The following is a 14,476-nucleotide window of genomic DNA, read 5'->3' as shown; positions in this document are numbered from 1 at the left end:
TGAATTAGAACAAGCATATCTGGTTCAAGTTCCCTTCAAAAGGTGTCTTTTTTTTTTTTTTTTTCCAATCTAAAATCTCAAGCTCTTGTAGCAAAAATTTTTTTGAAGCTAACACTTTTCCTTGAGCTGACCCAGACAAAGCATTGGTATATAACTCTGAAAAATACCACAAAACCCATTTTGTTCAACATCTGTAAGTACTATTTTTGTCCATTTGGTAAGAACATATGGGACAGAAACTTCAGATCCCTGGGTTCTGGCTCTGGGTTAGGTCAACTCTGGGCCCTGATTTCCTTACCTGAAAATGTTAAGTATTAATCTATGGTTAATGCTATGGACTGAATGCTTGTGTCCCCCCAGTATTCAGATGTTGAAGTCTAATCCCCAAAGCGGTGGTATTTGGAGGTGGGGACTTTGGGAGGTGACAAGGTCATGAGGGTGGAGCCCTCATGAATGAGGTTAGTGCCACCCTGTGTACAGACACAACAAGAAGACAGCCATCTGCAAACCAGGAAGAGGGCCCTCACCAGACACTGAATCTGCCAGCACCTTGATCTTGAACTTCCCAGACTTCAGAACTGTGAGAAATAAATGTTTGTTGTTTTAAGCCCCTCAGTCTAGTATTCATTATAGCAGCTCAAGCTAAGACAGTTAGGTAGTAAACTAGTAAGTAAAGTCTAGTAAAAGTCTATGAACTACCTTTCTAGAAATAAGAACTCTGTATTTATCCATAGGAGATGTGATTTATTAAAATGACTTGTCAGTGGAACTCAAGCTTAATTATTACAATCTATAAAAATAAGCATGTGTAATTTGTTTTTACCTTAATACCAATCCTCCACCACTTACACAGGTTATATGAGATGGGTTTAACTAGTAAAGTTTGTGCCCACCCCTCTTACAAAGCTTTCCCTTGTGTACGGAGACGACTTTTGCAGATTTCTCAGAAGCCACAGCCCATTTATTTAACAAAGCTTCCTGGGAGGTGACTCCTCAACTACAGCCAGGTCCAGTGCTTGTGGGTTGCCTTTGCCACTCTGAACCAAGGAAAGAGGGAAGATAAATGACAGCCTTAATCAGAGGTGGCTCCCTGGCCGCTGGCATGGGGATCAGCTTGCAGATGGTGTTTTGCTTGGCCAGCTCCTTGCTTTGTACAGTGTGGATTAGTTGACAATACTTTAAAAAATAAGGAGATGGCACATAAATATATGATTTCTGGCTTCTCTTGGAAAATCATAAAGGCTGGCTATCCTAGGTCCACATTCTCAGGCAACAAGCAGCTGCTATTTGGACAGGGCAAGTGTTCTCTAGGTGGCTACAGACTCCTCTGCCTGTGGTGCTCCTGACTTGGAGGTCTGTTGTCAGACATCTTTCACTGGCCTGGCACTGTTTTCTTACACTTTCCTACGTCTCTCATTCCCATGATCTGGCATGAGGGTTTGCACCTGAGGCCACACCCACTCGACAAGTCCAGGAGGTATCACAAACAAGTCCAGGATTCAAAAGAAAAGTCCTCTGGAATTGTGCTGCATGGCTGCCCTGTTTGTAATCCCTGGAAACCGACTTCAACTGGCTATTTTTTAAAACGTAAGTACATATATTACTATTTAGATAACGGTATTTTAAATTTTAGCTTAAAGACCAAGCATACCATTGTAGAATATATATTAAGATTTTAAAATACGCATTTGAGACAATATAACCACTTCAGCCAAGAAGTATTAAAATTCCTACAACTAAGTTAGAAATTACGTCTTACAGGCTTTTCAAAAACTCTTTTTACAGACTATTTAGAAGAGTTACAGGAAACCATTCCCTGCAGCGAGAAAACTTTCTCCCTAAAGCTTCCTTGAGATGAAAAATAAAACAAGGACTCTTCCCCTTTCATACATCAATGGCTACTGATCAACAATAATAATCATAGTTCACATTTTAATTTTTAATAATATTTTTTAAAATACAGAAAATATAAAAATGTTCAATCTGCACTTTTCAAATTTTTAAGAATGCTGAGTACTCAGAAAAGATAAATATTGCAGCCACAGAATTTAGCTGGCAAAGAAACTTGGAATGTATTAAGTCCAATCACTTCATTTAGGGACAAGTGGAAATCAGTCCAGAGATGTTAAGAAACTCTTCCCAAAGTCACACAGCAAATAAGTGCCAGAGTCTGAATTCCAACATGGGACTCCTTTTTTTTGCTTATTTCTCTTTGTTTATAACTCTGACTCTGAACCACTACTGATAATATACAGAAATGGATATTGGGGGAGGGCTGGTGGCAGGGGAAAAAAAAAAACAAGAAAAAAGTGGAAAGAACAGAAGACAAAAAATGAAAAATAAGCTGCTGACTGAGCAATCACCATTGTCACTGCTGTGTGAAATTTTAATTTCCTCTTTGGAAATTTAGGTTAAAAATACATCTATTTCTATTTGCAGAGTGCTCATCTTTTTAAGTTTCACACTTCACACTTTACTTTTGAATAAATGTTTATTTTCAAATGTAATCCTAGAGATTTCACTCCAATGAGGGGAACGACTTAGGCTCTAAACATTATATCCAAGCCCCCTTAGAAGTGTGAAGGAATTTATAAAAGTCTCTTTGTACCTACAGGGAGTTAGAATGTCTTAATATAAGCCATTTGAGAGATTTATTTTTGCCTCGCTCTCAAATGCCTGTAGCACACATTTGGAAACCACATTTGTTCACTCAACTCAGCCTTCCACATTCTTAACGTCCATCTCAGTTTGGTCCATATTAACCCTCAGTTGTGATTATATAAAGTGGTGCCCTCTTTAAGAACAGCAGTGAAAACGAAAACCTTCGCAAAGAAATGGGTTGATTTAAAAAATGTAAAAGATACTCTGTCTTCTAGGCTTTACATTTAGAATTCAGCAAGTGATAACTTACCCAGGGTAGGGAAGATACTTGAGCATAGGTCACAAGCTCCTATACTATTTTCCTCAAAACCAAGGGTTTTCTGGGAACGACCCAGGCACGCATTTTAGCACAAAGACTTTTCTTGGCCTCCCTTTCTCTTTGGGGACACAGAGGCAGCACATGCTGCTGAGGCGTCATGACCCCACACTCAGGGGCTTGGACAGGCGGTGGTTTCTCCTAGCCAGGGCCTAAACTTGGATTTTTGTCTGCAATCCATCATTTCAAGATGTGATTTCCACCACCCCCCGCCCCTTCTCCATTTCTGGCTCACTTTATTCATTCTCCTAAGGACCTAGAAATGATATTATCAAAGATTCCATCTCAGTCCCACAATGGATTCTGCCTAATTGATCTATGTCCTTTCATCTCCCTTTTTTTTTTTTTCTTTAGAAAGAAGAAATGATGAAGAAAATGTTCTTGGAATTCATTTCTGGCAGAGTCCTGTGAGCTTTGCTTTACATTGTTAGTGAAATGCTTGACATTTTTCCTTCACTTTATAAACATTATGTGCAAATCATTCAGAATCCTAATGGAAGGTAATTTCCTATTTAATGCAGGCTATAAAAATGCCATTTTCTTCTGAAACTGTGCTTTAGAAACAAACAGTACAAGATCTCTTCACACTTGCAAATTCTCCCCACAAATCAATGAAGCCCGATGCTGGAAATGGGGACAAAAGCTACCACCAAGGGAACTTTCTAGAGGCAGCCTAGAAAAGGCAAGAGGCATGTCATGGAGTTTGCTGCAATTGAGAATCCAGTTGTGGACACTGAGCCTTCTTAAAAGCCATCTTTGGCACAACTGTGATCTCTGGCTGACCATCACCCTTCTAACAACTTAATCTGCCTAGGGACTGAGCTACTGGCCAAGAAGGAGGGGACGTAAGCACTGACACGCACAGTCTGGATGAGGAAGCCAAAGAACTCACTGTCCTATCAGTGTTTTCCAAGTCAGATGCATACAACAGACTCCCTTTGCAACCACTTGCTGGCCCAATTCCCTCTGATCAAGAATCTTGGAAAGAAATCATTCCCGATGCTCTTGAACATTCTCTAACTTTCCCCAGTATTCTTTCTTAAAGATATAAAATTAAAAATCTATAAGATGAAGTGCCCAGCTCTGCTACTTACAGGCTCTTTGACCTCAGGGAAATCTCACTTAACCTCTCTGATCCTCCACTTACTCATCTGTAAAATGGGCATAATAATGGTACTAGAAATGTGTCTGAAGTATTTAATACATGACCTGACCCCTAGTAAGGACTCAATACGTGTAACTGCTATATTGTTAAATTATTATTACTGCTTTATTTTTTATCACTTCCTCGCAATATTGTTACAAGGATGAAATGAGTTACAAAGCAAAATGAAATGTGTACAAAGCATCAAATAATAATACCTGGCTTATTTTTGGTACTCAAATGCTATGTCCTTATGCCCTTAAATGTTACTTTAATTAAAATACTTTTTCATTTTTATTTTATGCCAGTCTGCGAGGTCAAATTTAGTATAGGTAGATGAAAACACCTTCATCAAAGGAAAACTGAGTTCTCTCTCATAGCAAATGAGAGCATGGTATCTTGGGAGCTTGACTGGAGGCCTCATCTCCAAGAACTACCCCCCTGTTTGGATGCAGGCTGTAAGGGCAGAGAAGGTGGGATAGGGGTTGAGTCCTGGGGTCCTGGGGTCTGCTGATTCTGCTTCATTCAGATATAATACAGGGAGGGAGGTGGGCTGGAGTTTGGACTCATTTGCAAAGTTTTTAGTTAGTTTGTTTATATTCAGCGTCTTTCTAAACAGAAATTTTGAAATGGATTACAATGACATATGTATTCACAATAGAGGTTTTACAAACCAGAAATAGAAAAGTAAAGCCATAAAAAGTAGGGAAACAACATATTTTCATCCAAACACGAGAACCTGTGATTAAAGGTGGGAGGGAACTATTAAAAATGATACTAGAGCAACAGACATACTGTGGGACTCTCCCAAGCAAACTAGGATGCATGGTTGCCCTCAACAAAGGGGAGGAGGAGAACATGCATTAGCTGCGGTCATTTTAATGCCTTATGTGCTTGAACTTCACATATGGCATTGAGCTTCCTGGGGGCAGGGAGAATAGAGAATATAATGGGGTACACAATTTTCTTTAAAGAAGGAAGTACACCTATTCTTCAAAAGCCATCAATTTTCTCATTATGAAATACATTTCTGTTTATTCAAATATTCTTACTGAAATACAATTTTTAGAGAATATATTGAAGAAAGGAAAATTTTGCCCATAATCCTACCATTTAGCCTGGTCTATATGCAGATATTGATTTACAAAGTTATAATCATAGAACACTTATAACTCTGTGTCTTTCTTTTCAAGTTAATATCAAACCATAAACATTTTAATGCTGCTACATAATTTCCAGGTTAGTAAGTTTGAATAGCTGCATACTACCCCATTTGATATACCATTGCCTACTTAACCATTATCCTACTATTGACAAATATATATAAATAAATATTGGTCATTAGGCTGTTCCCACTTATAACTTTTTCTTCTTCTATATAGTGCTGTAATAGATAGAGGAATATGTTTTTGCTTAAATTACTTCTTTAGGATACATTTCCAGGAATGAAGCCACTGTGAGTATATAAACATTTTTCTTAATTTTGATAGATACTGCTAAGTTGATTTCCCAATGAGTCACCCTAGGGGTTGGCAGATTATGGCCTTCGGGCCAAGTAATGTTTTAATGGAACACAGCCATGACCATCCATTTTCATGTTGTCTCTGGCTGCTTTCACACCAGAACAGAGTTGAGTAGTTGCAACAGAGACCATATAGCCCACGATGTGTAAACTACTGGGTTGGCCAAAAAGATCATTCGTGTTTTTTGTAAGAAAACCCGAACGAACTTTTTGACCAGCCCAATGTTTATGACCTGTCCCAGTACAAAAAGAGCTTGCTAACCCTTAGATTATCCTAATGTACATTCCCATACTGCCTGTACACGGTACCACATTCTAACAGAAATGAATTATGTGGAGTCAGACATTTTCTTCCACAACATATTCGTAGTAGATGTTCGTGCTAGAAACTGCAAGCTGGCCATCAAAACCCTCTCTTTCCTTCTTCACAGTAATATAATGTTAGGATGTGGGTCTTCAGCTAACCTCCCCCCCAACCTTTGCAGCTAGTTGTGGTCCTGTGACTAAGCTCTCCCCAGTGGGATGGGAGTGGAAGTGATGTGAACCACCTTTGGCTCATTTCCCTAAGAGGAAATCTCTAGCCCTGGACTTCCATTCTTAATTTCTATCTGGTTTGAACCATTGCTCTCTTGAGTTTCTGTATGACAGCAACTACTATTACCCTAACTACCATGCAAAAACTGGTCCCAGAAGTGGGGTATTGATTGTCATGATAAAAGCTAAAATTAGGGACTTCCCTGGTGGTGCAGTGGTTAAGACTCCACACTCCCAATGCAGGGGGCCTGGGTTCGATCCCTGGTCAGGGAACTAGATCCCACGTGCATGACGCAACTAAGAGTTCGCATGCCGCAACTAAGGAGCCCGTGAGCTGCAACTAAGGAGCCCACCCAGCACAACCAAATAAATATTTTTTTTTAAAAAAAGCTAAAATTAGTGGCTCTGACTCAGTGGCCAGGTAGTGATGAAGAAGAAACAGATATAATCAGTGTGAAAGCTGGCGACCCTTGTTAGGGTGTGGAAAAACATATGGTAAAACTTTTGCCTGTGATAACTTTCAAAGCATACCACATACCAGGAGCTCTAAAGGAAGGAACTGGAGAAAACAGAATGTTAGTGGATGTTACCTCCCATCCTTGGTACATCTAGCAAATTATTATAAGAAAGAGAAGAACTGCCCAGTTTGCAAGCAAAGATAAAAGAGAAGAGAGAAAAATCAGACGTTGGGTCCCAGCATATTAGAAAAGCTTCTGTACCCCAAGGAACAGAAAATAAGCAGGTTGTGCTCCAAATCATTCTCAGAGACTTCTCTCCTCAACCCAGTGAAGGCACCTAGTTCCACAGCAAAGATTAATCTAAAAGTATTGCCTTCTCACTCAAGTCTGCTGTTTCAGATGGCCTCAAGGTAGCCTCAATAAGTTAAGAAAGGTTAGACAAGAAAGGAGAGAAGTAAGGCAGTCTTAAGAGCTATATCTAAGAAAGAAACTTGGATGTGATTACCAGCACATGGAACTGCCTGGGAGATACAGATCAGAAGCTATTCCATTTTTGGAGGCATTGAATTGTGAAAAGCAGTGCGGGTCTACCCTGAAAACATCTGCATCTACTGAAACTTGAAGAACCCTCAAGGCCCCTAAGCAGCAGTAAGCACAATCCTTACAGGAGGCAAGTTTCCAAAGGCCACTTCAGATGTGAAGTGAAGATATGGAAGCCATAAAAGACTTCTGAGAAGGCAAATCTAGGGACCTACAGGATAAAGGACAGGAGCGATTCCTCCTGCCACCTTCCAAGGGAGCAGAACCGGGGTCTAATCTTCGTTCACTGACACAGTCCTTGCCATTCCTGTCCGGCAGAATTCCATCATCTTTAGAGACTAGCGCCTGCTTTGTATTTCCCGATGTAACTAGGTATGGCTGCCCAGCTAGAGACTGCACTTCCCAACTTGCTTTGCCACGACCTGTGGTCACTGGATCTGAGTTCTCATCCCTGGAATGTGAGTGTGTCATTACTGCCTCACTGGCTTAAGAGGAAATGTCTAGCCTCACCTTCTGTTCTTTTTTCCCTTCCTTCTGGCTGGAGTGACAACAACTAGGACAACTTGGAAGCCACAGGGTGATGAAGATGGCAGAGCTACCATCAGCTGTGTCTCCTGAGTGACTCCACGGATGAGAACCACCCATTCTCTTGGAATATCCTCCCTGGATTGTTGCATGAGTGAGAAAATCTTATTTTGTTGAGCATTCGTTGTACTTTGGGTGTCTCTTCTTTTTTAAACAGAAACTAGTGTTACCCTAATACAACACAAAAGAACGTCCCAGAGAACTGTACCTGAGTATCCTCTTGATAAGATTTTAATGAAATCAATTTTATTCAAATAACTTTAAATAAAACTTTACATCCAAATGTAAATTGAAAAGCAGTACTACATGCTAGAAAGAGACTGTAACTGTGAGCACAACTATGATGAAAAATAGACAATTTTATTAAATTCAAGGTAGGCACCTTTGCCTGCAGAAGACTTTTAGCCTGAGGTCTATCTTCTCTGTTAAAACTGGACATAAAAATATTCCAGCACATACCGCAAAAAAAAAAAAAAAAAAAAAAAAAAATTCCAGCACAAAGCTGTATCTTTATCTCCTTGAAATCAGAATGACTAAAGGAGAATCGAAAAAAAGAATAATTTTCTCATGATGTGATTCAAGGTTCTCTAGCTCTATATCCATTTAGCACCTAAAGCCATCTTGGGTAACAAACAGCAGAGAGATGCAGCCAGTGGGACGTATGACACTGAATGACTTGAAGTTTGCATTAATCCAGCAGACTGAGTGCAAGATCGCAGCCTTCCTTTCATGTATCGAATCACTAATGACTATACAATAGGTATGTCTTTAATTCCAAACAATGAATGAATAAGAATGAACACTGTTGGTAGACCATCAATTATGAGGAATATAAGGAATATCTGAAAGATGGAAAGTAGCAGGTGGAGGAAATGAAGCTCAAAATGGTTCCCAAAGAGAGATGCAACAAAAGTGGATTTGGAGGATGCCCAAATCTCAGAGTAAGTGGTTTTGGGAGCTGGATGACTGGTTGGCATTCTGGGAAAAGAGCAGCTTGGTAAGTCCTCCCATCCTGGCTTTGTACCAAGTACCTGGGAGCCCAGGCGTCTGCCTCCAGGAAGGAGTATTGAGTGCAGGGACCTGAAACAGTGCCATGAGGAATGCAACCAGCCAGACAACTAGAAACCAGTGCACCTCACCCAGCGGAGCATCCCTAATCCCTCAAAACCATGGAAAATAGGCAGCAGTAATAGACAGTACCATAGGCAAACTAACGTGGAATCTCAAATTAACAGTTGTGCACAGAACCAAGAATAATTGTTTATCCATTAATGATTGGCAAAAATTGAAGTCTAATGACACAGGTATGGGGAAGCATGTATTTCTCCATTCATGGTAGTGTACCCGTTTTAGCAGGTAATTTGGCAATATCTACAATCACTTAAATGCATTCACTCTAACTCAGTAATTTCATTTCCAAGAAAGACTTGTCTATCAGCCTGTGGAGGCAGATAAAGGACATTCTTTTTAGCAAATAACTGGAAACAACCTTAATGCCCATTAATGGGGAAATGGTATGTATAATGGAAAACTATGAAGTCATTAAAAAGTAGTGGGGTAACATATATACAATGGAATATTAGTCAGCCATGAAAAAGAATGAAATAATGTCATTTGCAGCAACATGGATGGACCTAGAGATTGTCATACTGAGTGAAGTAAGTCAGACAAAGACAAATATCATATGATATCGCTTATATGTGGAACCTAAAAGAAATGGTACGAATGAACTTTTTACAGAATAGAAATAGAGTCACAGATGTAGAAAACAAACTTATGGTTACCAGGGGGAAGAAGGCGGGGGAGGGATAAAATGGGAGATTGGGATTGACATATACACACTACTATATATAAAACAGATAACTAACAAGGACCTACTGTATAGCACAGGGAACTCTACTCAGTACTCTGTAATGACCTATATGGGAAAAGAATCTAAAAAACAGTGAATGTATATATATGTATAACTGATTCACTCTGCTATACACCTGAAACTAACACAACATTGTAAATCAACTATACTCCAATAAAACTTTTTAAAGAATAGTGGGATAGATCTATATGCATGACATGGAAATAACTCCAAGAAATAGTGATAGTTTATAAAAGCTAACCACAGAACAATACATCTAGTATGATCTTGTATTTAAAAAACAGCAAAAAATCTAAAACGATGCGTATATCGTGTATCTATCTATGCACTTAAATAGATATGACAGTGTTCATACCAAATTTTTAACAATGGCTACTCTTAGAGAGGGGCTTGGTATGGAGTGGGTGATCATAGGAAACTAGAGCATGATTTATACCACTTGAATTTTATGTTTCTCAGTTTGACCGTTTTATTTAGGAATATATTTGTGCCATTTGTCTAATTAAAAAATAATGATGCAGCACTTAAGGCAGTGCCTACTATATAGCAGGTGCTCAACATATGCTAATTCAAACTTTTTTAAAATTAGTAAAATATTTGGAAAGTGTTAAAAATGTAAATATAAAGGATAATGTAGCATGATGTTTCTATGGCCAAGGTTTGACACATTAGAAGGCAATAAGTAAAGTGATGGAATTCTTCCTTGATATAAGTACTCAAAACAAGGAAGTAGGAAAAGGGGCATTACTAGGGGGAAAAGGGAATTCACCAAATAACCTAAGAGAGAAATCTGAGGTCTCAAGGTAATCACACAGAATACAGCAATAAGCAGTAAGCAAACGCTTCCAGCAGAGCCGTACCAAAGGGCACACAGCACCTACAGAATGGTCATCTCACCTGTTGTCTTTGCTGAAGAGGTGGTGGATACCCCATTGAGCTCACTAGGACTCCTTTTTATGGGCCGTGGCTTGTATTCTCGTTTGGGGATGTTGGATGCAGCCGATATTCTGTAATACAGATTTGAAGGTCAGTCAGACAGCTGATGAAGAAAGAAAGCTTCCAAGCCTACATTTGCTCTGCTGTGATAAGCCTACAAATTTAGGTCCTAGGTGATGGTCATGAAGGGGGTGATTTTTACACATTGATTCGTGAGTAGCCCAAAGTGATAGCTTTGATATCCCAAATGTAGTTTTTCAACTATATGCAGATATACCTCATTTTATTGCACTTCGCAGATATTGCATTTTTTATAAATTGAAGGCTTGTGGCAATCCTGTGCACTATAGGTGCCATTCTTCCAAAAGCATTTGCTCACTTTGTATCTCTGTCACATTTTGGTAATTCTCAAAATATTTCAAACTTTTTATTTATTATTGTATTTGTTGTGGTGATCTGTGATCAGTGATCTTTGATGTTACTCTTGTAATTATTATGGGCCCCACAAACTGTGCCACGTAAGACGGCAATCTTAACTGATAAATGTGTGTGTTCTGACTGCTGCAGCTACCACCTCCAGCTGTTCCCCCATCTCTCTCTCTCTCTCTCTCTCTCTCTCTCTCCTCAGGCCTCCCTATTCCCCCATCTCTCTCTCCCTCTCTCCTCAGGCCTCCCTATTCCCTAAGACACAACAAAATAGAAATTAGGCCAATTAATAACCCTATAATGGCCTCTAAGTCTTCAAGTGAAAGGGTCTCATATCGCTCACTTTAAATCAAAAGCTAGAAATGATTACGCTGAGTGAGGAAAGCCAAGATAGGCCAAAAGCTAGGCTTCTTGCACCAAACAGCCAAGTTGTGAATGCAAAGGAAACGTTCTTGAAGGAAATTAAAAGTGCTACTCCAATGAACACACAAATGGTAAGATGGTGAAACAGCCTTATTGCTGATATGGAGAAAGTTGTAGTGATCTGGGTAGAAGATCAAACCAGCTACAACATTCCCTTAAGCCAAAGCCTAATCCAGAGCAAGGCCTTAACTCTCTTCAATTCAGCAAAGTCTGAGAGAGGTGAGGAAGCTGCAGAAGAAAAGTTTGAAGCTAGCAGCTATTGGTTCAAGAGGTTTAAGGAAAGAAACCATCTCCATAACATAAAAGTGCAAGGTGCTGATGTAGGAGCTATAGCAAGTTATCCAGAAGATCACGCTAAGATCATTAATGAAGGTGGTTACACTAAACAACCGATTTTCAATGTAGATGAAACAGCCTTCTATTGGAAGATGCCATCTAGGACTTTCATAGCTAGAGAGGAGAAGTCAATGTCTGGTTTCAAAGCTTCAAAGGACAGGCTGACTCTCTTGTTAGAGGTTAATGCAGCTGGTGACTTTCATTTGAAGCCAATGCCCATTTACCATTCTGAAAATCCTAGGGCCTTTAAGAATTATGCTGAATCTACTCTGCCTGTGCTCCAGAAATGGAATAGCAAAGCCTGGATGATAACACATCTGTTCACAGCATGGCTCATTGAATATTTTAAGGCCACTGCTGAGACCTACTGCTCAGAAAAAAAGATTCCTTTCAAAATATTACTGCTCATTGACAATGCACCTGGTCATCCAAGAGCTCTGATGGAGATGTACAATGAGATCAGTGTTGTTTCATGCCTCTTAACACAACATCCATTCTGCAGCCCATGGATCAAGAAGTGGTGTCGACTTTCAAATCTTATTCTCGAAGAAATACATTTTATAAGGCTCTAGCTGCCATAGATAGTGGTTCCTCTTATGGATTTGGGCAAAGTAAGTTGAAAGCCTTCTGGAAAGGACTCATCAGTCTAAATGCCATTAAGAACATTTATGTTTATGGGAAGAGGTCAGAATATCTACATTATCAGGAGTTTGGAAGAAGAATTCCAACCTTCATGTATGACTTTGAGGGATTCAAGACATCAGTGGAGGAAGTAACTGCAGATGTGGTGGAAATAGCAAGAGAACTAGAATTAGAAGTGGAGCCTGAAGATGTGACTGAATTACTGCAATCTCATGATAAAATTTTAACAGATGAGGAGTTGCTTCTTATGAATGAGCAAAGAAAGTGGTTTCTTGAGATGGAATCTACTCCTGGTGAAGATGCTGTGAAGATTGTTGGAATGGCAACAAAGGATTCAGAATAGTATAAAACTTAGTTGATAAAGCAGCAGCAGGGCTTGAGAGGATTGACTCCAATTTTGAAAAAAGTTCTACTGTGGGTAAAATGCTATCCAATAGCATTGCCTGCTACAGAGAAAACATTTGTGAAAGGGAGAGTCAATCAACGCAGCAAACTTCACTGTTGTCTTCTTTTAGAAGTTGTCACAGCCTCCCAGCCTTCAACAGCCACCACCCTGATCAGTCAGCAGCCATTAACATTGAGGCAAGACCCTCCACCAGCAAAAAAGATTAGGACTTGCTGAAGGCTTGGGTGATGGTTAGCGTTTTTCAGCAATAAAGTATTTTTAAATTAGGGTATATACATTGGTTTTTTTTTTTAGACACAATGCTATTGCACACTTACCAGACTACAGTTTAGTGTAAACATAACTTTTATATGCACTGGGAAACCAAAAACTCTGTATGACTCACTTTACTGCAATATTTGCTTTACTGTGGTAGTCTGGAACCAAATTCCCAATCTCTCCTAGGTATGCCTATATTTGTAAAGTATTTGTCTCTCATAAAGTCTCTGAGGCATCTAGCAAGTACCAGGGATGAACTGGGCACTCGACAATGTTAGCTTCCTTCTCTTTTTCCTCATATAAAGATAGAATTAAGAAAAGATGATGGGCTTCCCTGGTGGCGCTGGCGCAGTGGTTGAGAGTCCGCCTGCCGATGCAGGGGACACGGGTTCGTGCCCCGGTCCGGGAGGATCCCGCATGCCGCGGAGCAGCTGGGCCCGTGAGCCATGGCCGCTGCGCCTGCGCGTCCGGAGCCTGTGCTCCGCAACGGGAGAGACCGCAACAGTGAGGGGCCCGCATACCGGAAAAAAAAAAAAAAAGAAAGAAAGAAAAGATGATGCTCATGGGAGCAGTAGATGAACTACCTGCCTACAAAAGTGGATAGTTCAGGTCTTCTCTGGTGGCGCAGTGGTTGAGAATCCGCCTGCCAATGCAGAGGACATGGGTACGAGCCCTGGTCTGGGAGGATCCCACATGCCGCGGAGCAATTAGGCCCGTGAGCCACAACTACTGAGCCTGCATGTCTGGAGCCTGTGCTCCATAGCAAGAGAGGCCACGACAGTGAGAGGCCCGCGCACCGCGATGAAGAGTGGCCCCCGCTTGCCGCAACTAGAGAAAGCCCTCACACAGAAACGAAGACCCAACACAGCCATAAATGAATAAATAAATTAATAAACTCCTACCCCCAACATCTTCTTTTAAAAAAGTGGATAGTTCAGAGACTGTACACACCTTTTGTCTTCCCTCTATAATCACCGCATTGATTTAAGCAAAAATCCCTCCAAATTTATTCATTATAATCATCCTGTGTAAAACAATTTTCTGTTATCAAACCTGGTCAAAAATTAGGGTAGTTTTTTAACCCAGTATTTTAATTAATAGGTTAACCATGCACACTACATATACCACTAATTTTCAGAAAAGTAGAGAATACGCTTATCCGTAAAGTCACAGGGAACCCAGCAATGTTTCTTTGACCATTCAGAGGGTATTTTTGACTCTTTCAATATCTCTCAGAGTCAATGTTATGAACATGGGCTGGTATTTGTGCTGGTGAAGTAAAAACACATCTTCTTCGAGACATTTACATACTATCTGAATACCATCTCACTCCTCTCCATATCCCTAGATGTTGGGGAGGGAGTATATGCCATCCCACCCTCAGCTAAATGCTCATCAAGTCAGCAGTGAAGCCAG

General features: G+C 40.1%; 2 protein-coding genes across 5 annotated transcripts in view; both read right to left on the bottom strand.

Moving 5' to 3' along the window:
- ADAMTSL3 (ADAMTS like 3) overlaps positions 1 to 10,615 on the bottom strand; it is a 468,377-nt gene extending 457,762 nt beyond the window's left edge. The window contains exon 1 of the mRNA XM_067030016.1: positions 10,531 to 10,615. Coding sequence (XP_066886117.1) covers positions 10,531 to 10,566 — 36 coding nt within the window. The 5' untranslated portion in view covers positions 10,567 to 10,615. The remainder of the gene's footprint in view (positions 1 to 10,530) is intronic.
- The window catches only part of SH3GL3 (SH3 domain containing GRB2 like 3, endophilin A3), a 164,947-nt gene that overhangs the window by 27,523 nt on the left and 122,948 nt on the right, over positions 1 to 14,476 (bottom strand). For all 4 annotated transcript variants that reach the window (XM_067030028.1, XM_067030029.1, XM_059056024.2 and 1 more), the window contains exon 8: positions 10,531 to 10,640. In XM_067030028.1, coding sequence (XP_066886129.1) covers positions 10,531 to 10,640 — 110 coding nt within the window. The remainder of the gene's footprint in view (positions 1 to 10,530; positions 10,641 to 14,476) is intronic.

Source organism: Kogia breviceps, chromosome 3 (genome assembly GCF_026419965.1).
Source record: "Kogia breviceps isolate mKogBre1 chromosome 3, mKogBre1 haplotype 1, whole genome shotgun sequence".
NCBI classification, from domain to species: Eukaryota; Metazoa; Chordata; class Mammalia; order Artiodactyla; family Physeteridae; genus Kogia; species Kogia breviceps.
Note: the sequence above shows the minus strand (reverse complement) of the source record. Positions and strands in the feature narration are given on the sequence as shown.